This window comes from Dicentrarchus labrax, unplaced genomic scaffold (genome assembly GCF_905237075.1).
Source record: "Dicentrarchus labrax unplaced genomic scaffold, dlabrax2021, whole genome shotgun sequence".
Classification (NCBI taxonomy): Eukaryota; Metazoa; Chordata; class Actinopteri; family Moronidae; genus Dicentrarchus; species Dicentrarchus labrax.
The window spans coordinates 6,804,852-6,826,566 of record NW_026136707.1 but is presented as its reverse complement, the minus strand read 5'-3'; the positions used below and the strand labels follow the sequence as shown (position 1 = coordinate 6,826,566).

The following is a 21,715-nucleotide window of genomic DNA, read 5'->3' as shown; positions in this document are numbered from 1 at the left end:
TAATGGTGTATATATTTGGTACCTTTTATTTTAGTTTTTAATGTTTCACTTTTATAGTGGATTTTCATAACATAATATTCTATTTTTGGCTTTTTAAACATAATTATTTGTGCATCTGTTCTTGTACTTGCTGTACTGCTGCTGTGACACTTGAATTTCCCTGTGTGGGATCAAAAGAAAAAATTGTCTTGTTTATCTCACTCTATCGACATTAAAAGGACAATAAACATTACAGCAGAATAGTTGTGACTAACCTCATTAAAGGTCCAGTGCATTATGGGCTCTATGTCCACCCTGAGGTCTGACAAAAACTCCAAATGACCTTCAAAACATCATAAACATGACCTCTCGCCTTCTCTGAATACGAAGTGACTTGCAGATCAACAAACCATCAGGCTGACAGGCCTAACCTATCTGCCATTAGGCCGTCGAGATATCACACTTTGCTTTAATTCACCATCTTTCAGAGTGTCACACTTTATATTCCTTGGCATGGGTAGGCTACATGCGGATGCATAATTTATCTCAAATTAGCGCCTATTTGAGTAAGCATCAAAGCAAGGCGGCTAAGGTTGGAGGAGAGCTTAAGGAACCGCAGGGAAACCATGGCCAGGATTAATGCGGGAGATTTTTATAAGAAATTACTGGCTTAATGAAGTGGATAAAAAAGCTGTCAGTGTTTTATTGCATCTAAATTGTGTGGAAGTGGTGTTTAGCTGTCTCGCCTACTCCCCACATAATGGGTCGTGACAGTAGCTGTGAGGCTTATTTAACTTAACTGGTGAATAACTTGCATGGCGAAGCTATTCAGTGAGTTGTTTTTATATGCACTAAACCAGTGAGGGGATTTTTATCCTCCCCCTTCTCTCTCTCTCTCATTATAATGCCATATGAACAACAGCCAACTCAAGAAAACTGACAATTAACAATGTATCTAGTTTCATATTAGAGAATCCCTTAAAGTAGTATTTTGAGCATTTTAACAAAGGTTAAAAAGGTCATTTAGTTTGTTAACACATAGAAAATATCCAGGAAACATGAACTTGACAACCAATGTTACATCAGTACTGATTAATCCAATTGACTCTACTGTTGTGCTCATACTGCAGGCCCAGTAAATAAAACAGGTCCTCACTGCTGTTCACTGTGGTTATAGAAGCTGCTGAAACTTAGTCGTATTTTAACAGGCTGTATAACTCACTGTACAGGTAAAGCAAATGATGCATGCTTACTGTAAATGTAACAATTATTTACTGGGCTTGCAGAATGAGAAAAAATGAGTAACAATACACTGCAGGAGAAAACACTGTCCTACAGCACCATCTTGTGTTTCCTTTTAGGCTTGCATTAGATTAGACAGCCTGTTGAAGAGCACCAATTATGTTTGCCTCTTAACTTACAACTAGAGAGGTTTTCAAATTAAAAACCTCTCTAGTTGTTATAACTGTAAAAATATATCCAGTGTTAAGAAATTAGTTGTTGCTTTAATACGCTGCTGGGACAATTATTATATTGACAAAAACAAAATGTAAATTTTTATTTATTTCACATAGTATAGCATCACAATACACCAAATCAATCATCCATCACAGTTCTGATGTGCAAGTGTTTGTTTTCCGGTGATAATGACTCAGTCAAGATCTTGGGCCTGTTTCAAGAAGCGATTTCATTGAACTACCTGAATAACTTCAAGTAAGACGCAAAACACCTTCAAACCTGGAACGCTGACGTTTCACTCAGCAAAGTTATCAAGGTAATGTGTTAATCCTGCTTCTTGAGTCAGGTTCCTGGTCTTTAGCTCCCACATCTCACCCCTGATATAAACGAACAGAAAATGCAGGCATGATCATCATATGTGTCATGTAATGGCATAAGTAATTAAATTTGGTCTTTTTCTCCTCCATTATCTGTTTAATTATCTTGGTTAGTTTCATGTTGACCTTCTCGCCTTTAAATACAATGAGCAGTGTTATGGTCGAGAACGATACAAGTTGACAACACACTGATGTATGCATGCTTGGAATGAGTCCATTTTTTTGTTTTTTGTGAATCCTGCTGAAAAGAGCCAAACTAAATACACAACATGGGTTAATCATTTTGGGCAGGACTGAAACTGTAGGTGGAAAAACATGCAAGTTTCAAACAGTTCATATCATCATCCCAAAATGTCTTAGAGAGACAATCTGGAGTGTGAAGCCCTCCATCAGTCCTGCACCTCAACCAGACTTAATACAGTTCTTTCTTAGATGGTAATAAATAAGGTTTTAATCATGACATATTTTCATAATTTTTCTGAATCACTTAATTATTTCTGGCAGTGCTTTTGCAAAGACCATTTCTAAATTTCCAGCCAAACTTAATTTTTACAACCCATCATGAAGTCAATCAAAAAGTTTGATTTCCAGTGGAGCACACACAGAAAAGTTAATTTCTGATTGAAAAGAGTTTAATTCTGCTAAGCTGCTGTTATTGAGAAGGACATATACTCTTTCTGTAAAGATCCTTCACCAGTACAGACAAACAGCCCAGTCTGGGACCTAATCAAAACCTTTCATTGACACACACAAACACTCATTCACTTACTCACTCAAACATACATACATACATACATACAAATCTACCTTCATACACACATACACACACAGAAGACCAAGTTAGATGGACAGCACAATCCCTTTTCAGTCTGCTAACAAAACCTTGTTTCCCTTCACAAGTGAAACCAAAAAGCGAGTTTTGAGCAGCATTCAGGTAGGGTGAGGTGAGTGGTGGTGAGAGAAAGCTTGCACTGCAGTCAAGCTTTATCTACATAAGGCCATCTCTGAACGTGTGTGGGTTAGGACTAGCAGTTCACATCCACCATCTTTTTATTTATTTTTTATTTATTTTTTTTAAATCAGCACAGAAGTGGTCGGGGTGGGTTCTTCACTAGACAGATTCCTGAAAACTGACATCACAGTTTGTCCATCGCAAGAGGTTACAACAATGGTTTGTTTTTCCTCCACACATTGTTCATTTAGAGTGATCAGCAGCTAATTATCACAGCCTGTGACCGCTTTAGGAAATCCAAAGAAAGATCCTGAACCTTTTCCTGTCCAGGTGCAGTTTTACTCTCTTGACTTCCTCACAGTCAACACGGTGCCTTGCATCGACTGAAACAAATGCTTGAATTTCCCTTCTATTATAGCTTGAGAAGCCAGACCCCGCTGTGCTCCAGTGTTCACTGTCTCACACGCTTTTGGCTCAAGCCGTCTCTCTTTACTTTAGGTGCTGGGAGCAAGGGATTGTGATTTGCGCGCCGGTGAGCCCCAGTTTAGTAGTCTCTCCTCTGCCGGCTCCCTGGCCCTTCTCCATCTTTCCTTTCCTCTACCCTCTTATGCTTCTTTTTATTTTTTTATTTTGCATCAGTGTCTAGACAGTGCTGCGCGGCGTGCCGTTCAGTGCAACAACCTTGGTGCAGGGCGAGCCCACTGCCTGGGAACCCGCTGGACGCTGGGTGGAAACACCCACCTCAAATACTTCATGGATGGCCTTCCGGAAACAGTGGAAGTTGTAGTCTATTAATCCTAAGGAGGCAAGAAAGGTACAACAAAAGATTAGATTTGTTATGTTATTTGGAAAAATGCACAGTCGATTTATTTGCTGTATTCATAGTTATTTGCAATCTGAAAAAGAAAAGTCTGAGCAAAGGGTAGTGATAAAAGAATCTCAAGAACTAAGCTGTGTATTCATTTTCATGCAGCCAACATTCACAGATTCAGGGTCTGTGCTTTTTTGTCCCCCTAAGCAAGGTATTATGTTACATCCAAATATATGATACCAAAAAAAGCAACTTCTATATCACAGAATAACATAATCTACGCAACACCCAACAACACACAACATTTGTAAAGGTTATGATGTTTACTCCCTGTGGAGACTGAGTGCATTTAACTTGAATTGTAGATGAATGCAGTTTGTCATCTTGTATTGTATTGCATTGTAACAGGAAGACTTAATAAAAACAATTTGCAGATGTGTAATAATGTAATTAGAAGAAAACCACAGAAAATTACAAAATTAAAAGCATTTTCAAGAAACAGTGTCAAACAAAAACTCAAACTTCAAAATGCAGCAATTACTGCAAGGTTAAAGACGCACTCCACCTATTTAAAACACCAGTGGCATCTAGTGGTGTAGTTGTAGATTGCAAGGAGGAGAAACTACAGTGGCTGCAAAATGCGAGATAAAGGCCAACAGCCCTATATAGAGCCAGTCATTGTTTTGTCAATTGTTGGCTACTGTACAAACATGGCCGTTTAACACGATAGCTGTAGATATAAAAGGCTCATTCAACGATCATTTTCAGGTGATTACACACTAATGAAAACATATCTATGAATTGTATTCCATTTCTGCCAATAGATCCTCCTAAATGTTACACACTGGACCTAACGAGATCAGTTTACACATCACCAGGGATACTACTGAGGTTGTGAAAACTGTTGTCTCATTTCCTCTGGCTTTTGAGGGAGCTTTGTAAAGTCTTAAAAAATATCCCTGACAACGTCATCAGGGTTATCTTGGTTTGGGCTGAAGACTTTTAAAAGAAAGCATGTGTAACTAACGCGGGCGCATGGAGTCTGAAAGACTTTACCAGACAAGGAGGGTCTAACAAAATATGCTATATAGTTGCATTACAAAAGTCTGAGATGGGGACGGAGATATCCTACATTCAAAAAAGGTCTCTTCTTGAAATGTCACGAAAAGTTCTGTTAAATTGCAGATCTGTGCCTTAAATGTTACTTAATTGCAAAACATTACATGTATAGGTGCCCTTGTTCTGACTTCATACACTTGTGAAAGAAAATACGAAAACATTTGACTCAAGGCCACATCACCATTAGCCAAATTAAGCCAAATGAGCTCCAGAGGATCACAGATTTCCCTGACAGTTTACCTTTGCGCTCGAAGCTTTCTTCTCGCAGGATGCAGACAAGGGCCAGGAACTTGGTGACCTCTTTCAGGTACAGCACAGTGGTGTTGTTGAGCTTGATGATGGCCATGGACTCCTTGTCGTAGGCACTGCCGCTGCCGTCCTCCCTCAGACTGTTGAGGCACAACAAAACACCATAATGTTCGGGGGGAAAATGTGAAAAAAAAAGAAAGAAAATTGTAGCATGAGGATGTGGATTAATTAAGCAAATAAATGCATAATTAAGTTATGCTTCAATGAAAGCATCCTCAGACAACTCATGGGTGAACTCTAATCTTCTGTAATTTCTTAATGTTTTAAGATATGAAGTGAATATGTTTTTTGCTGTATTTAATATGTAAATTTATACAGAAAAGCAATTCAAAATCTACTCTATAGATAAACTTCCAAGTTTCCATAAAGTTTTTAGCCAACAAATGCATGCCAGAGCTGGCAATAACCCAACTCTGAACTCTTACTTACTAATGTACTAATAAAACACACACTCACCCATAGATGCAGGAGACATCAATGACCACATCGATCATGTCACAGCACAGTTCATAGGACTGCATGTCAACAGGAGAGCTGTCTGTGGCAATGTAGATCTTACTGACCACATCAAACAGAAAGGCTTTCTCTATCCCTGAATTCTGTCAGTGAAAAATAGTAGGATGACAGAGAGGAAGAGATAAAGAAAAGAAGGCAATGTTAGGAGATAATATGATAAAGAAACATGGTACTACTACCTGATGAGATACATTGGACATTTCATATTAAGACAGTAAAAGGTGGGCGATACGAAGGCAAATGCAGTGAGATTATAGTAATTTGTTCCTGATTCATTTGGTCTATAAAATGTCAGACAACCGTAAAATCACAATTTCCTCACACAATGACAGCAGTCCAAAACCCAAAGACAGTCAGTTTCCAATCATAGAAGACTAAGATGACTAGCAAATACTTACATTTGAGAATTTGGACCTGATTCATTTTATGTACTTCTGCTTTAAAAAAAAAAAAAAAAAAAAAAGACTTAAATGATAAATCAAGTTATAAAAATAGTTGCTGATTTAATAAACTCTTGGTGTACAGTATTTAAGCCAATGTCAGCTCATGTCACAAATCAGTGAGCAAGACTGCTTTATGGAAATATTGGATTTTTATATAATTCTGTACTGTGATTTGTCAGATATTTAACTTGCTCAAAAACATTCTGCATATTTAATCCATTTACAATTTTTTTCAATTGATTGTCCAGAACGTATAAATCCACATATTGAAATGGTCCAAATGTTGTGTGAGCATTCATATGGAAGGCCAGTGCTAATGTTAACGGATGGTTTAACTTATCAATGATCATTATAGGGCTCCATACTAATGTTCGGACATTTCACCGTATGTATTAATAAATGTACACACCTGTTAGACAGCCACAAACAAAAAGAGGTTGCAAAAAGAAGTACTAGGCTTCACTCTGGTTCATTTCACTTTGTAAAGCTTTAAAATACAGTGTTTTACTTGTTTAAATGCAACATTAATCATACAGTCGACAGATGAGATATACACAAAGTCAAAAAAATCAAACACTTGGAAACAGATACAGAGTCACACCAGGATGTTAGCTGTATCTTGCAAGTCGGTCCTAAGCTGGGGTCTAATGGCAAGCAGTTAAATCAAATGCTGTTTTTCATTATTTAATCATGAAATATAATGGCTTCATGAAGAAGACTTCACAGCACCCGGGAAATGAAGAAAAAGTTCACCCTCATATCGTGTGCTCTGAGATAAATCTCTCCCTGTGGTCTTTCAGGTGTTCTCAACAGCAACATAATTCGAATTGGATCATTGCCAATGTGTGCGAGTTAGAAATCCTCATCCACAAACCGGCAGTACAATCAAGGATTATAAGGGCTCTGGAGGAACTGCTAACCATACAGCGGCATGGGAGCTGGCAGTGACTCACATTGTGCAGGCTGTCACACGTAAATCATGCTGGTCAATGACAAACTTACAAAAAAGGTTCATACTCAAAGTGTTGGCTGTTCTTTACTCACAGAAATGAAGATGTTTAGGAGGTTCTCCAGAGTGGGAAGCTGAGGAATGAGCTTCTGCACCACTTTGCTGAAGGCCTCGAAGATGGAGTGGTCGTAAATACTCGTCAAGTAAAAGCTGAATGAGATAAAAGATTAAAAAAACATTTAAAAAAAAGGAAGTGAATAAGCAGTTACTCCTAGCAAACACTTCTCACTTCCTCAAAACACACATGAAAGCAGGTAAAAAACCAGATAGTCACGAGATCACATGACAAACAGACACTGAATGACAGAAAAGAGCTGTTAGTCGACGCATTTAAGCCTGATTCAACAATAAAACACGGGAATAAAAAGAAAATGTTAGCAAAAACCGGTCTGCACATGGCTGTGGCAAAACTGGACACACATGACTTATGGACTTTACTGTGATATATAAATAAAAGGTCAGCCCCTGAGGAAGCCCGTAGCTTGAGCCAAATGGAACTGTCTGCATACGCTTGGCAGGAGCTCAACTTTACAATGCATTACAGTAAGAAAGCACCAGAGAGCCACAAGGCAGAGCAAAAATAAATAAAAATAATAAATAAATAAAAAGAAGCCTTCTCAGCGACACTATATATCCAGGACCGCTCTGGCTGTCTAACCGGAATAAACAACAATCTCACCCCACATAAAACACAGTGCAGGGCGTGCCAACGGAGCCCAAACATCAACAGTAAAGCTGCTACAGAGCTGACCGGGATCAGCAAGAACAGCCTGCTTAGTCTTGTACGCAACATATTTAGAGTTTCTACACAGTGTGTCAGGGCAAAGGCTGCTATTATTGATCATTTTTATTTTTTGATTGAGGCTGTACAATATTTTCATTACTGAATAATGTATTATTTCGATTAGTCGTGTATGACTTGATGACTTGTTCAGTCATGTGATAGAATGTATGTAATGTAAATGGTGAAAAGCACAGAAATCTTCACATTTAACAAGCAAACAGTTACCACATACTTGACAAATGATTTAAAAAGGACCAGTGTGGAGGATTTAGTGGCATCTAGCGGTGAAGTTGCAGACTGCAATCAACTGAAACACCTGGACTCAACCAAGTGTAAACTACTGTGGTCACAAAACTCGAAAAAAACTTGAGAGGCCGTGTCTACAGTCAGCGTTTGACTGGGCTGTAGAAACACGGCAGATCAACATGGTGGACTCGAAGATAAAAACAGCTCGTTCTAAAAGGTAACAAAAACAAAACAATTCTTACACTAATGAAAACATACCTATGATTTCTGCCAATATATCATCTTAAATGTTACACAATGAACCTTTGAACAATTTATTTATTCAATTAACAATACTGTCATGAATTAACTTTCTGTCTATTGACTAAGCCATTAATCAAGTAACCATTTCAGCTCTACTCAGGCCTTTTTATGGGCTGTTTCCTCAGGTTACATGAGTAAACCTGTCAATATTTTCCAAAGAAAACAAACCAATCAGTCAATCTCCTACAACAGCAATGGCTACTGTAAAGCTACAGAACAAGATACATGTGCACAGCTTTCTTTCTACATCCTCAGTATGTCAGTTCTTTGGAACTTGAATCATAACAACTGCGGTATCTGAAGCATGGGCCATTGTTTCTTCATTAGGAGGTCAAAGAGGAATCTCACAGTAACACTAAAGAGCATGCAGGACACAGTCTACAGTACATCAACACTACTGAAATCACAGAGCCAACCAAGCAATCAAGTTCTGCTTTGAATTACTGAGTCACACACAAACCTCAAACATGTTTCAGCAACAGTGTGTGCTTTGAGTTTTGGCCTTATTAAAAGCACCTACCAAATAACAATTCATATTTGTATTTCCACTGTTATCATATTGTCTCTCATGTTACTGCTGATGCACACAAGCTGTCACACTTTTACCATAAACTCTGCTGCTCACAGGAGTTTCACATAAAGTTAGAATCATCTTGAAAACAATTTCCTCTCTGGGATTAAATTACAAGTCATAAGACTCAGATAACGATGATGTTGTGATTACATGTTCAGACTTGAGTGGGGAAAAAAAAGGACACCTTAAAACTGTTTGCAAATGCAGCCTTATTTTCACTCTCAAACTTAACAAGTTTGGTGCAGTGGGAGGTGCGGCTGGATGGACTTTATGCTGACATGATAACACCTACATGTGTTGTGGTAGCACAAAGTTGTTTTAACACAGAGAATTGTTAAGAAAAATACTGAATTAATGCGTTTAACTTAGCGACTACAAATTACCCAAATACTTCACTGTATGTATGACAACTTATTCTTTAATTAGATAAAGTCAGTGGGAAGCAAATTAAAAAAGGGAACACTAGCATTAGATATTGTTCCTGATGTGTTCACATTAAGCTAGTGCGACTATTAAGTTATGGATAAACACAGCGGGGCTTGTATAAAGTCTCCATTTTAAGGAGGTTTGTGGCACAGTTTTAAAGCTGAAGTCACTAAATAGTCCTCATTCTCATGTTTATTATGGATCATTACTCAGTAGCATCATATTGTTATGTGTCTGCACTGCCTTCCAATGTTTGGCATTGCCACTTTTAAACTACAGCGAGACGAAGAGATACAGAGAGATAGCTGCTTAGAGTGAAGTACATGTTGTTTTCTTTCTGCCAAAGTGTTGTTCACATGTTAAAGGAAATCAAACCACGCCTAAAATAAATGTACATTACCACTGAAGATGTTATCAGCTCCCTGAAGTGAAAGAAATGTCTTTACATCTGAGGGCGTTACGCTGGAGTTCACTAAAATTCAAGTAGTCTGGAAATATTTTCGAGGGGATTTGACGTTTCTGGTTAGTTGCTGTACCAACGTGTTAGAGCTCATTTCTAAGCAGAATGTGTTTTTGATCAAATTTGGGTTAATCTGCTCTGCAGAACAACAGTCTTACTCTAAGCATTTAATACAACGTGTGCTGTGCAGCTTTGTGCCTCATGTGTTATATTACTGCATTACAACAGTAGGCAGTCGAGTTAGGTTGTTGATTTGATTTTGTGACAGTGACTGTTAGTCGTCGCTGTCCAAACTAAACCATGTGGCTCCAATTTTGGGGATTTTGAAATATTCAGCTAGCTGAAGGATTAAGTGTTTCTTCATGAGATAAGGATAAATAAATTATTTAAAACCCACAGAATAATCTGAAAATTAAATTATATCAACAAAAGAAGCTAGGGCACCCTGATGTCAAATGTGCCAATACGCTTTGGTGTATTTCCAGTATGAATTAATGGATGGAAGATTTTTATATTGAGGGTCTCTGATGTCACTGGGGAAAGAGAGAGGGGCCTGTTATTTGCATTACTTTTATAGTTATGTAGTAATGAGAAATGACAGCAAAACTAAGACTGAACATGCATATATAACAAGTGTGAACAAACTTCCTTTGAAAACAATGTGTCTGTATCTATTAGTAGGTGTGAGACACCATTAAGTGAAAAGACCATCAGCATCCTCTGTGGTTGCAGAGGTAGCAGGGAAATAGTTATTTCTTCTTCCACCCTGTACAGATATAATAATAATAATAATAATAATAATAATAATAATAATAATAATAATATAGTGTACCTGAGATGCAGCTTTTCTAAGCTAGCGTCTGCCAGGTCGTCATTGGCTCTCTGATGGATGTCTCTCTGCGTCTCGATCTTGTGATCGTCTGAGAGGCCGTCCACTTTATGGATAAACACCTCAAAATTGATCTCTGGGTTGACTCGGTAGGCCCGCGACACAGTGAGGTGAAGCCTTCCCAGGGCCTCCACGTAATCATCCTTAGGAAGAGGGAAGTAAGCTATTAATACATAAAACCATAAATACATTACAAAACGCAAACTTCCTTATTTTAGATCCCAGCGATGCTTTATGACTGCATTCATGGACACAGCCGACATATAATTAATAACCTTTATTTCTGCTACACTGTCAGCAGAGTTAAAATAATTGAGAACAAAACTATTAAGCTTCATTAAACATTTAGATACCTCAAAATTGCATGTGAATATCTTCTGCTTGGATGAACCTTGGAAACGGCCAATTTAAATATTTTAATTAGCCAATAATTATACACGAAAGATCAACTATAGGAACAATGCTAAAATGAACAGGAAAAACAAGACACTGGAACGTGTTACAGGACCAACAGGTATGAGGAAACGTACTGCTGCATTGTCTTCTGAAACAGCAAGACAAAAACAAGTCTCCTCCGTCATCACTGTGTGACCAACTGCTGAAACAAATTGAATCTGATGCACCTCCATGAGTACAAATAAATCCTGCAATCAGATCAGCTGAGGCTGAGATTACTTCTTGAAAGCACTTAGGGGTCATGTGGATAGCACTGGCATAAAAGCCATGGCATGTAATTGTCTCTTACCCCGGCCGCTCTGGCTGTTCATTACTGACTCAGTTCTCGAGGGTTTCTACTGTACCTTACAACAACAACTAACATAAAAATGTCCAGTCATTACCCGGAAGGGAAGAGGAAAAGCAAAAATCCACATTTTTAAAGTCAACCTATGTGAAGCATGACCTTTGTCTGTGAAACAACACATTCACTTCCTGTGTTTATGACCGTGTTAATTAACCGCAAATTTTTCAGTTCTTCACCTGAGCATCGATGACAAATATCAAAGCCCCGGTTCCTCTGAAGATCATCTCGTAGTCGAATGTGGGGTCGAAGAAGTCAACCTGGCCAGGGAAGTCCCAAATTTGGAAGTTGACAAAGGAGCTGCTGGAGATGTCGTCCTTGTAGATCTTGTTGGTGCTCTCCAGGAACAAGGTCTCGTTGGGAGACATTTTGTGGAACACCACCTGAAATCCAAATTGTTAATGTTAATGTTGGCACAATGACTTGGTGTGGGTAATCTGGAGTCCTAATAATAATACAAGATAAAAGGAATTTAACGCTGGTAGACAGTGGTATATATATATATATATATATATATATATATATATATATATATATATATATATATATATATATATATATATATATATTAGTCTACAGTCTAATGCAATACATTCTTTGGTGATCTGACACACAAAATGCATTGATTGTTCATCCAAGACACTAATTTTATTGAACATTTTGAGTTTCAATTCCCTGAAAATATTCTCAAGGGTACAGACAACCCCTAAAGTCTGAGCGAGTGACTGAACTGAACAATACTGTGCAGCACTTGTCTGTTCTTCTCTCTCTCTCTCTTCTGTTTTAATATCTTTTAAATGACTTTTTTTTTTAAATCTCATTTGCCTATAAAATTAAGACAAATATGAAGAATTTAACAGCAAATGCATAAAGAATATAACTATATGGACTAATTGTTCTTACGGGTTTTCTTCACTGGTTACACTGGTAGAAATGTGTGTTAGAATATTGTTTTCATGGGAGAGATAATCCTGACAGTACTGTATTTTGTCTTATGGTGTAATTTAAGCACAAACACATCATTCGAATGTCACATGCAAGAGGGAAAAGGGCAAAACATTGCAGACTCACTCATCTGACGCAACACACGTCTCTCTACACTCAGCATTTTTTTTAAAAATCGTTTTCATCGTGGTCTTGGTTTTACTGAATACAGTAACAGGTAGAACACGAGTTGCAGTCGGTGATGGTGGAGGACCTGGGAGTAATCTCTCCACCAGTGCCATCTTGAATCAGTGTGTGAGCCACTGAGGTCACAGGCCAGTGAACCAGCAAAAAAGCCAAATCACGTTTTTCCAGCCCACACTGGAGGCTTACAGGAGAACGTTAATCTGAGACTTGATGGTGTGTGGATTACAGCTAAACAGTACGAGTGCAGTCCAGTACAGAAAACTGCAACTCTTTACTCTACTTCAGGCAGCGTCTGTAGGATGGACTCCTGGCCAGTCACGCTATATCCAGCCTGATTCTACTTCCCTTTGAATTTTTAACATAAATAATAAAATATCATAGAAGTCCAAACCTTCATCTCATGTATTATTCAACCACAGTGCCAGTCTGAAAGCGGTTTGAAGAATATGATTGAGACAGCTAACCTTTTTTTGTAGGACTTACGCTTGATCACGCAAAAGAAAGAAGGCAAGGAGGGATTACCAACTGGGCAAAGTGGGCAACAACTCAAGGGGCCAAATGCTCCAAGTTCACTGCATGTCAGCTGGTTTTGGTAAAATTGATTATTGCAGAGGACGTCGCACCACACCAACACCAGTGTGGGACTTTGACATATAAATAAACATCTGTTACAGTCGAGCCTTTGCCAAGCGGTGCCGATCGCTGCCAGGTACATATCTCTGTATTGTCGCAAATATAGCAGAGTTTTAAAATCTGCTGTCTGTGGCGTCACTCCCCTGCTGGCGCACTGGTGGCGATGAGTTTAATGTCAACCAGCAATGATTGATTAGACCGAGCTGAAGGGCGGGAGCGACTGTGGCGACGGGGTAGACAACAAGAAGGAGTACGGCGGGGGAAAAAAACTAAGAAACGTCCCAGAAAAGTGACGTACAATGTCAAACAATTACATCTGTAGGCATTTATTATTAGCACGCACTGACAGTGTTTTGTGTTATTACTCTCACTGCCAGAAGGTTGAGACAAAAGTCCCACACTGCAGGTTTAACTAAAGCTAAGCTGTGTCTGTGTCTTGTAGGAGGAGACATATTAAATCTTAAGAGCTTTATAATTTTTACTTTATATTGTGTCTCACAAATGGCATAATCTGAATGAATTCAGTTAATTAAGTCCCCACAACCAAACACAAATTAAATATATATAAGTCAGGTTTGCTATAGCACAGGTGAACTATCTTAAGTCACACAGCAAAACGTTACGTGTGTAATGAGGATGACTACGATGTAGGCCTTCATCTACTATGTAAATTGAGGAGCTGCGTCAGGATCTGGGTGCTTTGAGCTAAAGGAACATCACTAAAGGCTGCTCTGGACTTACTGGGAACTTGGACACATACATATATTACACAAGGGGTGGTCAGCAGGGGGCCCCCAAACACATTTCTTCCCCTTAGGAGGCCCCCTTAAACTCCTTATTCCGGCCCTGATTCTAAAACACAAGCTGCAGGTGCTGTGGCCTGGTGCACTGATTTTTTTATTTTTTTATTTATTTAAACAAAGTGTTATGACTTGCAGAAAGGAAGGTGTGCCCTCCCCCCCCACCCCACCCCACAGTGTGCTATCATGTGAGAGCCTACTGCCTTTTACAACTGGGGTGCGACTACAGACATATCAGGCACGTTGGACGAGTTGTTAACCAAACAGTCACATGCTTTTGTGTCCACACGTCAATAACAAAAAAAAAAAAAAAAAAGATGCACCCAGCGTCTCTGTACACCTTGGTTAATAATTTACAGCTACACTTTGAATGTTAGCTCACACTGAAAGGGCCAACTAGCTGCGGAGGGAGCTCTTTAACTCCACTCTTGTGTTAGCTGGACGTGTACTCTTGCTGGTTGATAGCTATCATCACTGGCGACATGCTAATGTACCCTCTGCTAGCCATATTGGCTAACATCCCATTTACTTGCGTGAGGGCAAAAAAAAAAAAGGGGGGGGAGGAAGGCGCCGCTCGCCTCAAAAAAAAAAAAAAAAGGCTACTAGCTCTCTGCCTTTACCTTCTGTATGGATGATTTGCCACTTCTCCTCAAGCCCATGAGCAGGATCCTCGGCTTGCTGTCGGACGGCGCCGGGCTGTCCTCGATGTCGGCCTCCTCTTCACCATAACCGAAATCTTTGGGGAACGAGTCTGCAACCCCGTAGCTGTCAGCCAGCTGTTCCACCTCGTACTGAATCGACATTTTGACCTAACGACGGTCGCTTCCCCGCTTCCCCCCCCTCTTTACTTTTAGGCCACCACACCCGTGTTTTGTATCGGACGACCGGTGTGCACCACAGAGTAACGTCACACAATGAAAATAGTTAGTCAGTAATGTCCTGGCTACTTGGAAACACCGAGCGTGATCCCACACATTTCCTTAGGATTTCCTCTCGCTTGAAAAAAAAAAAAAAAAAGTCGCCCCCCCTTAGTCCCGCCCCCTTGTTTCCGATTGGCTGCCCGAATTAAAACACGAGAAATGATTGGTCGAGCTGCCTGTCACTCTACTGAGGTTTGTCGCTGTCACCTGACTAGTACTCAGACTTGTTGTGTGACCTATCACCCGAATAAGAGGCGAATACGCACTGTTGTCACAGCAGTTTGAATCAGTGTGAGTTTGTAGCAATAGTTATTATTTTTATTTGGTGTAATAAAGTGAAAATTTGAGGCAAGTTTTTAAAAAAACTAAAAACAAATAGAAAAGTGGGCAGCTGTGTATGTTCTGCGATATTACCAGCAGAGGGCGTCAGATAGCCATAAACAGTAAAGTTCAGTGTCTTCATAAAGTGTCGGAATTAATAATGCATATCACTAGAAAGACGCAAAATTGTAATTTCTACGATATACACTCGACTACGCGGCGTGTGTTGAGAGAATATAGATAGAAACGAGTTAAAGCAGGGATATGTAAGCGTTTCCACTGAAGTCTGAACCAAATTAATTTAAACAAAAGACGACAGAATGTGATTTGTTAAAAAAAAACAAAAAACACACACTTGACTTAGAGTTTTATATATATTTTTTTTATATCTAAGGTTGGATCGATAACTTTACGATTTCTAAAAAATACAAAAGGTGTCCAGCGCTTTCAGCAAAATAAAACCAATCTCCCTCTGGTTCACATATATTCTTACTTTTACGAGGAACACTTGAAGGCAGCATCCCTTGCTGCTGGAAGGACCCGATAAACGAAACTGAAGTTTTCCGGCAGTTTACCTGCTTTTCAAAATAGTTTTCGCGACATCAAGCGGGACACAAAACATAGTATATATATAAGAAGAAAGTGAACTTTATAGCCTCCATCGTTATGGCACATTATAGAGTAAGTTTGCTTTGCTGTCTCGTCGCCTTCACTATTGTTAATGCTCTGTAGAAACTGTTTCTTGTCTTGTAACTGTAAGCTAAGCTAATATTAGCCACCAGGGAGGTTACAAGGTGTTCATCAGTGAGCAGACTGACCACCTGTGACAGCTCCTCATTTGGTTTTTTGAGGGGGTTGTAAATATTTTATGGTTCAGTAAAGTAGTGAACCTACAAGATAATGTCAACAAACCAACTAAAAACTGCTTCTTGATCATAATTTGACTATTTTTATGCCCGGTAACAAACGTGAACAGCTAACTCACTAACTGACTGTGTAGGTGACTTTTAACAGGACCTTCAGGCACATTAACCACCGATGTGAACTCAGATATAAAGTCATGTTTAACCATGCTGTTAAATTCCTATAGGGTGTGAGTTAACTACACCTGGCAGGTGACTGTAATCAGTTGGTAATTAAATGTCTGTGCTTTTCCTCCTCCAGGGTCCAGACCCCAAAAGGGAACAGTTTCGGAGATACTTGGAGAAAGCTGGGGTTGTAGACAGTCTCACCAGTGGTATGGTACTTTCTCCACCCCTGTTTTCTCACTGGGCTTTGCCACTATTAACACTACTAAACACTATTAAAAGACATGACTGAACTGAAAATACAAATGCATAGCAAGAGATTTATTCCCTGTGGTGAACAGCACCAAATTATTATCTGATGACACTAAATCAGCTGTCTTTAATTAGGAAGTAATTAGGACTTTCAGTACTGACAGCAAAACATTTTGCCGGACATAATCTAAAAATGTTATTCTACAGAAGTCCCTTTTTCTTACAAAACAAATATCAAATGATGCCAAACTTCTCAAATGTATCCGTTTTAATTGAGTCTGAATTTAATGCAGCAGTACAAGAACTTTGACTAAACAAATACAGTTTAAAATGATCAAAATTATTATTTAACTCAGGAAAAATCTAGTTGAAGAACAAGAAAGTAAAGACATTTGCTGCCATCACTCAGTTTCTGTATCAGATTTGGTTTGTACCAATCTAAAAAAAGTATTTGATACTTATACAATATTTGTTTCCACTCTTGTGCAATTTCATTTACTTTTTTTTTTTTTCTTCTCTCCTGGATTTCAGTTCTAGTGGCTTTGTATGAACAACAAGAAAAGCCTAACAATGCCCTGGAGTATCCTTGTATACCGGTTGGAGAAATTGTCTGTTTAGTTGGTAGTGAGTTGACACTAAATAATAATAATAATGAAGAGAAATTTCCAGAATTAAGTTGATAAAAGAGGCCACTGCTTGCTTTAGATTCTTTAGCCAGCTCCTTCCAGATTTGTCAAGGAGCATCTCGGTGCTGCAGGCGTGACTTCGGCCGACACTGAGGCTCTGCAGCAGGAGGTGATCGACCTGAGGCAGCGGTGTGCACGTCTGACAGAGGAAAACAAAGACCTCAAAACAAGGGTAAGCTTTTCCCGGGTTCTTATCTTTAAAGTTGCATGTGACCCGAGGATATGTTTGTTGATTGGTGTCAGGCCGCTTTTCTTAGGAAACTATTTTTGATTTAAGAAATAGCAGAAAGACGCCAAAACACCCTGTAGCTGTCAGTGGTGACTGTATCGAGGTTAAATAAATATCTAGGGACAGTAATCGATGTAAAACTGTCTCAGGGGACTTTAACACAGGAGGGGTTAACAACAATTACATGCCTTCATACCCTCCAGTATAGCTCTGTTATAGAAATCCTCGTTAAATGATTGCTGTTGATGTTGTCTGACACTATGGAGGAATATGCTGTTTAATGTCTTGTCTTTCACTGTAATGCCTTGTGGTGTTGTTGTTGTTTTGGTCTGATAATTGCCATAGACACAAAGGGAATTTCTGAAAAGATAGCTAAGATATATGTACCTTTATCTCTCCAGCTGCAGCATTATGAACCAGAAGATGGAGCCACAGCTGACTAGACCTAAGCAGAGCTTTGGTTTAATAAATAAATGTTTTTGTTTATATTGCTGTCACTTTGAATTCAACAAGAAATATAAATCTTAGTTCCCATATAGTTTATAGTTTCTTAGAATCTAAGTTATTCTGTACATGTATGTATATAAGTTTTCTTTCTTGGTCATTCAGTCTTAAGTATAGCTTTACAATAGTAGGTGTCCTTAAGTTCTTTAGACATGTGACCTTTTTTGAGGGCTCTGTGTGAGAATATAACCAATGTCTAAACATACAGAAACACACACTTATCCTTTATTTCCAAAGGTGTGGTGTAAGAAAATGGTTGTAAAAAGTTCAACAATGTAAGTCGCCGGTAAAATAAAGCACAGTCTTGTAATTAAGTTATTGTTGTATCACCGATTGTATTCATTTCTAAATGGCAATCTATCAATCAGGGCTTTCATTGGAATATCAGAGGATTTTGTTAGTGTGGTGAGTTCCAGCTGTGTATGTCAATAATGCATAACTGTCTGTGCATCCCCAGGAAACAAACCAGGTAATACAGAGACGAATGAAAACATCATCAGGGACAAACAAAGTCAAAACTATCAAGCAAGATTGTAATCAAACAGTATTCTTGTTGGTGAGGAGTCTTGCTGTGTTAGCTGCTTGTTGATATGCTCAGGAGTGTTTTATACACAGGACTTAATGGCAATGCTGAGACAGAACCGCTTTTTTCCTCATTGTGGATGAAAACAGAACTAATATTACCACATTTTATATCTCTTCAACATTTCTGAGATGACCTTCTGCTAATTCCCTAAAACGTAATGAAGGGGCAAACCTCAGACAAAATTATCTTTGCTTTCAAAATATCTGGATGTTCTTTTGTTTAGCATCTGGTACAAATGTACACATTGCTATGGAACAGATTGCAAAAGCTTTTCATAAGCCTACATGTGTGCCATGCTACAACTAGTACCAATTATGTGACTGGTATAAGTGTCACAGTTACCAGAAGTAAAGATACAGACAGCCTTATAGAGCAAATTAGCTTGAATTTAGCAGCCACTTCTCTTTGTAGTGAAATTATATTGGACTTTTCCTACAACCTGTTAGCTCAAATATTAACTATGCTTAAATACTTTTTTTAAAGCTATTTGGTAGCAATACATGCAGTTAGTCACAATACAAATCTCATGTTTATTGGAAAAAATATAAAAAACATATAGTTCAAGTCCTCTGTTGTTTTTTTATTGTAATATGTCACCAAAAGCAATTTAAAACGTTTAAACTGAATTAGTTGAACTGCAGTGAGTTTCTAAAGCATGCCACATTACTTAATAAATGTGTTAAAATGGAACAAAAACACAGACCAAACAGAAATATTAGCAAAGTCTCACCAGTTTGAAAGCAGCTTAGAGTGCAGTTAAATCCATGAGTTAAGTGTAGAAACCTGTAACTATGTATGGCTGTGTGTCAATAATGCAAATTAAAACACGTTTGAAGTTTAGACATGCAGGTCTGGCGCTCGTCTGCTGCTTGCATTGCTTGCCATTGATGTTTTGCAGTTGGAGGAAGGTGGTCTGGAGTTGGGTCTGGATCCTGAGCTGGAGTCATCCAGTGACTCTGGGGTGGACGGCCGGCTTTGATGTCTGCCATCTGATTTTGTCTGTGTTCGAGTGGCGGGAGGTCCACTGCTGCCTTTTGCGCCCCCGTATGAGTCTGTGTCAGAGCTTTTACCCTCCAACACTGTGGAGCATTTGAGAGAGCTGTTAGCCCTCCACAGCCTCCTCGTCGCACTAACCGGCAGCGTGGGGTAGGAGGAAGTGTGAGCTGCCTTCTGTGGGCCTTTTGGAGAGTCTGGGCTCCCTCTTTCACTGCTGTCATCCTCCTTACTGTGTGTGGGAGGATGCAAAAAGTCCTCAGTCTCCTGCTTCGGATTAATCAGGGACTTGCAGCACGGAGAGCAGGGCTCGTTGGTAGTCGCGGGGCAGTTGCAGTCCGGGGGGCTTTGAGCTGAACATCTGGAATCATCCAGATCCTGCTGAGTGGCCAGTTCGCCCTGAAGAGGTAGAAAGGTTGAAGGTTTGATAAGGTTCGGGTACATAATTGTGCCCTGCGCCCTCTCCATCAAGAGGTTGTAATCACTGGGTGCAGAGGCAATCGTTGCCTTTCGGGTTGCACCGGCGCACATTTGTACAACAGATTCTTTCTTATACTTGTTGGCATAGTAGTCGTCAAGTTCGTCTCTCTCTTCTCTCAAGTGAGGGTAGAAGTCCAAGATGCCCTTTTTAATCTTCTTGTAACCCAGATGCATGATCTCCAGGATGTTTAGGAAGAGGGAAATTGCAGCAATGCATTGCATGAACACCATAAAGACACTTTTCTCTGTTGGTCTGGAAACATAACAGTCTACTGCGTTTGGACAAGGATCCCGCTCACACTTGAAGAGCGGATACAGGTGGAAGCCGTAAAGGAGGTACTGGCCTGTCATGAAGAGCACTTCAACGACAGAGCGAGTGAAAATGTGAGCCACATAGGTGCGCAGCAGTGAGCCCCTCAGAGGAGCTTTGTTAAGCTTCCCCTGATCAAGCTGCTTCATTTCACGCTCAATCCTCTTTCTGGCTTCTGCCAACTCCACATCGACCAACTCCAGTTCCTTCCGCAGCAGAGCCTTCTTCTTCTGCCGTGTCTTCTCCAGCGCCCGCAGCCTGTAGAGAGCGTGGCCCATGTAAACCAGCGAGGGAGAAGACACAAAAATAACCTGCAGCACCCAGTAGCGAATGAGGGAGATGGGGAAAGCAAGGTCGTAGCACACGTTTCTGCACCCGGGCTGCTCAGTGTTGCATATGAAGTCAACCTGCTCGTCATTCCACACATCTTCAGCCGCCACCCCAAGGACCAGCATACGGAAGATGAACAGGATGGTGAGCCAGATCTTGCCTACCATAGTGGAATGGATATGCACCTCCTCCAAAATCCCCCCAAGGAAGTTCCAGTCACCCATCTTCACTCTGCCATTTTGACTGGAGGGAAATAATTAAGGAAGAAACCATTTGAAACCTCTTAAAACTGGTATCTTTAAAGATAATAGTACAATGAACATGCAATAACAAGACATTCAGTAAATGCATATTGACAATAATAACAGCTTATCAGATTAAATGAACACGATATACAAAATTGTAGTAAACAACCAAAGAGTGCAGAAAAATTGTGAAAAAGAATCCTCCTTTAGATTTCCCAGTAACAACAGAAGTATCAAAAAATGACAGTACCTCTCAGTTGGAAAAATTAAACATTAACAAGTAGAAAAGTAGAAGTAGAGGGAGAGGACTTGTTCATCCACTGATATGTTAGCTTGACTGCTCAGCTATCCAGTTTTTGTCTTAATAAAACCATTCCCCTCAGCAGTGCCATTATATAAACCAGGTCAGAGCTCGGCGCATTTGCCATTTCCATTTACCTTGCAGCAGCATGGACAGACTGCCGGTGGTGACTTAAATCTCCTCGGGTCATGCAGCCCTGACACAGTCACCAAAAAAGTTTTTAAAAATCGTTAGTGCCCTCCACATGGGTCCCTGCACAACCCCCTAAACTTCAGTGACCCGCCTCGGCTTCGGTGTTACCAGAAACAAAGAGGGAACAACTGAGCCGCAACGGGAAGTTTGCCAACACTACTCTGACCACACAAAGTCAATACCAACAGCTTCAGTGATGCATTTAGATCATGGCCTCACAGTGATGGGGTTGTAACCAGTTCCAACACATTGACCTCAGTGGTTGCAGGTCGGGTCTTTTTTTATCTTTCACTTTCTTAGGATCCTTCAGACTGCTTTTA

General features: G+C 39.7%; 3 protein-coding genes across 4 annotated transcripts; 1 reads left to right on the top strand and 2 right to left on the bottom strand.

Moving 5' to 3' along the window:
• Positions 1-1,522: 1,522 nt before the first annotated feature.
• rragca (Ras-related GTP binding Ca) lies at positions 1,523-15,030 on the bottom strand. Its single transcript, XM_051405902.1, has 7 exons — positions 14,639-15,030; positions 11,634-11,837; positions 10,599-10,798; positions 7,009-7,123; positions 5,462-5,604; positions 4,937-5,085; positions 1,523-3,563 (listed from the first exon to the last, which is right to left on the bottom strand). Exons 1-7 carry the CDS (start codon positions 14,819-14,821, stop codon positions 3,409-3,411), a joined length of 1,149 nt encoding a protein of 382 aa, XP_051261862.1. The 5' UTR covers positions 14,822-15,030; the 3' UTR covers positions 1,523-3,408.
• A 741-nt stretch (positions 15,031-15,771) lies between these two features.
• Positions 15,772-18,272, top strand: LOC127366707 (c-Myc-binding protein). The gene is made up of 5 exons (XM_051405904.1): positions 15,772-15,940; positions 16,424-16,496; positions 17,071-17,119; positions 17,268-17,397; positions 17,856-18,272. The coding sequence occupies exons 1-5, from the start codon at positions 15,926-15,928 to the stop codon at positions 17,895-17,897; spliced, it is 309 nt and encodes a 102-aa protein (XP_051261864.1). The 5' UTR covers positions 15,772-15,925; the 3' UTR covers positions 17,898-18,272.
• Positions 18,273-19,116: 844 nt separating this feature from the next.
• gja9a (gap junction protein alpha 9a) lies at positions 19,117-21,393 on the bottom strand. 2 transcript variants are annotated; one of them, XM_051405900.1, is made up of 2 exons: positions 21,341-21,393; positions 19,117-20,900 (listed from the first exon to the last, which is right to left on the bottom strand). In XM_051405900.1, the coding sequence occupies exons 1-2, from the start codon at positions 21,391-21,393 to the stop codon at positions 19,382-19,384; spliced, it is 1,572 nt and encodes a 523-aa protein (XP_051261860.1). In that variant the 3' UTR covers positions 19,117-19,381. The 2 variants fall into 2 exon arrangements, with proteins under 2 accessions (XP_051261860.1, XP_051261861.1); XM_051405901.1 differs by lacking the exon at positions 21,341-21,393 and adding an exon at positions 21,153-21,260.
• Between the last annotated feature and the right edge of the window lie 322 nt (positions 21,394-21,715).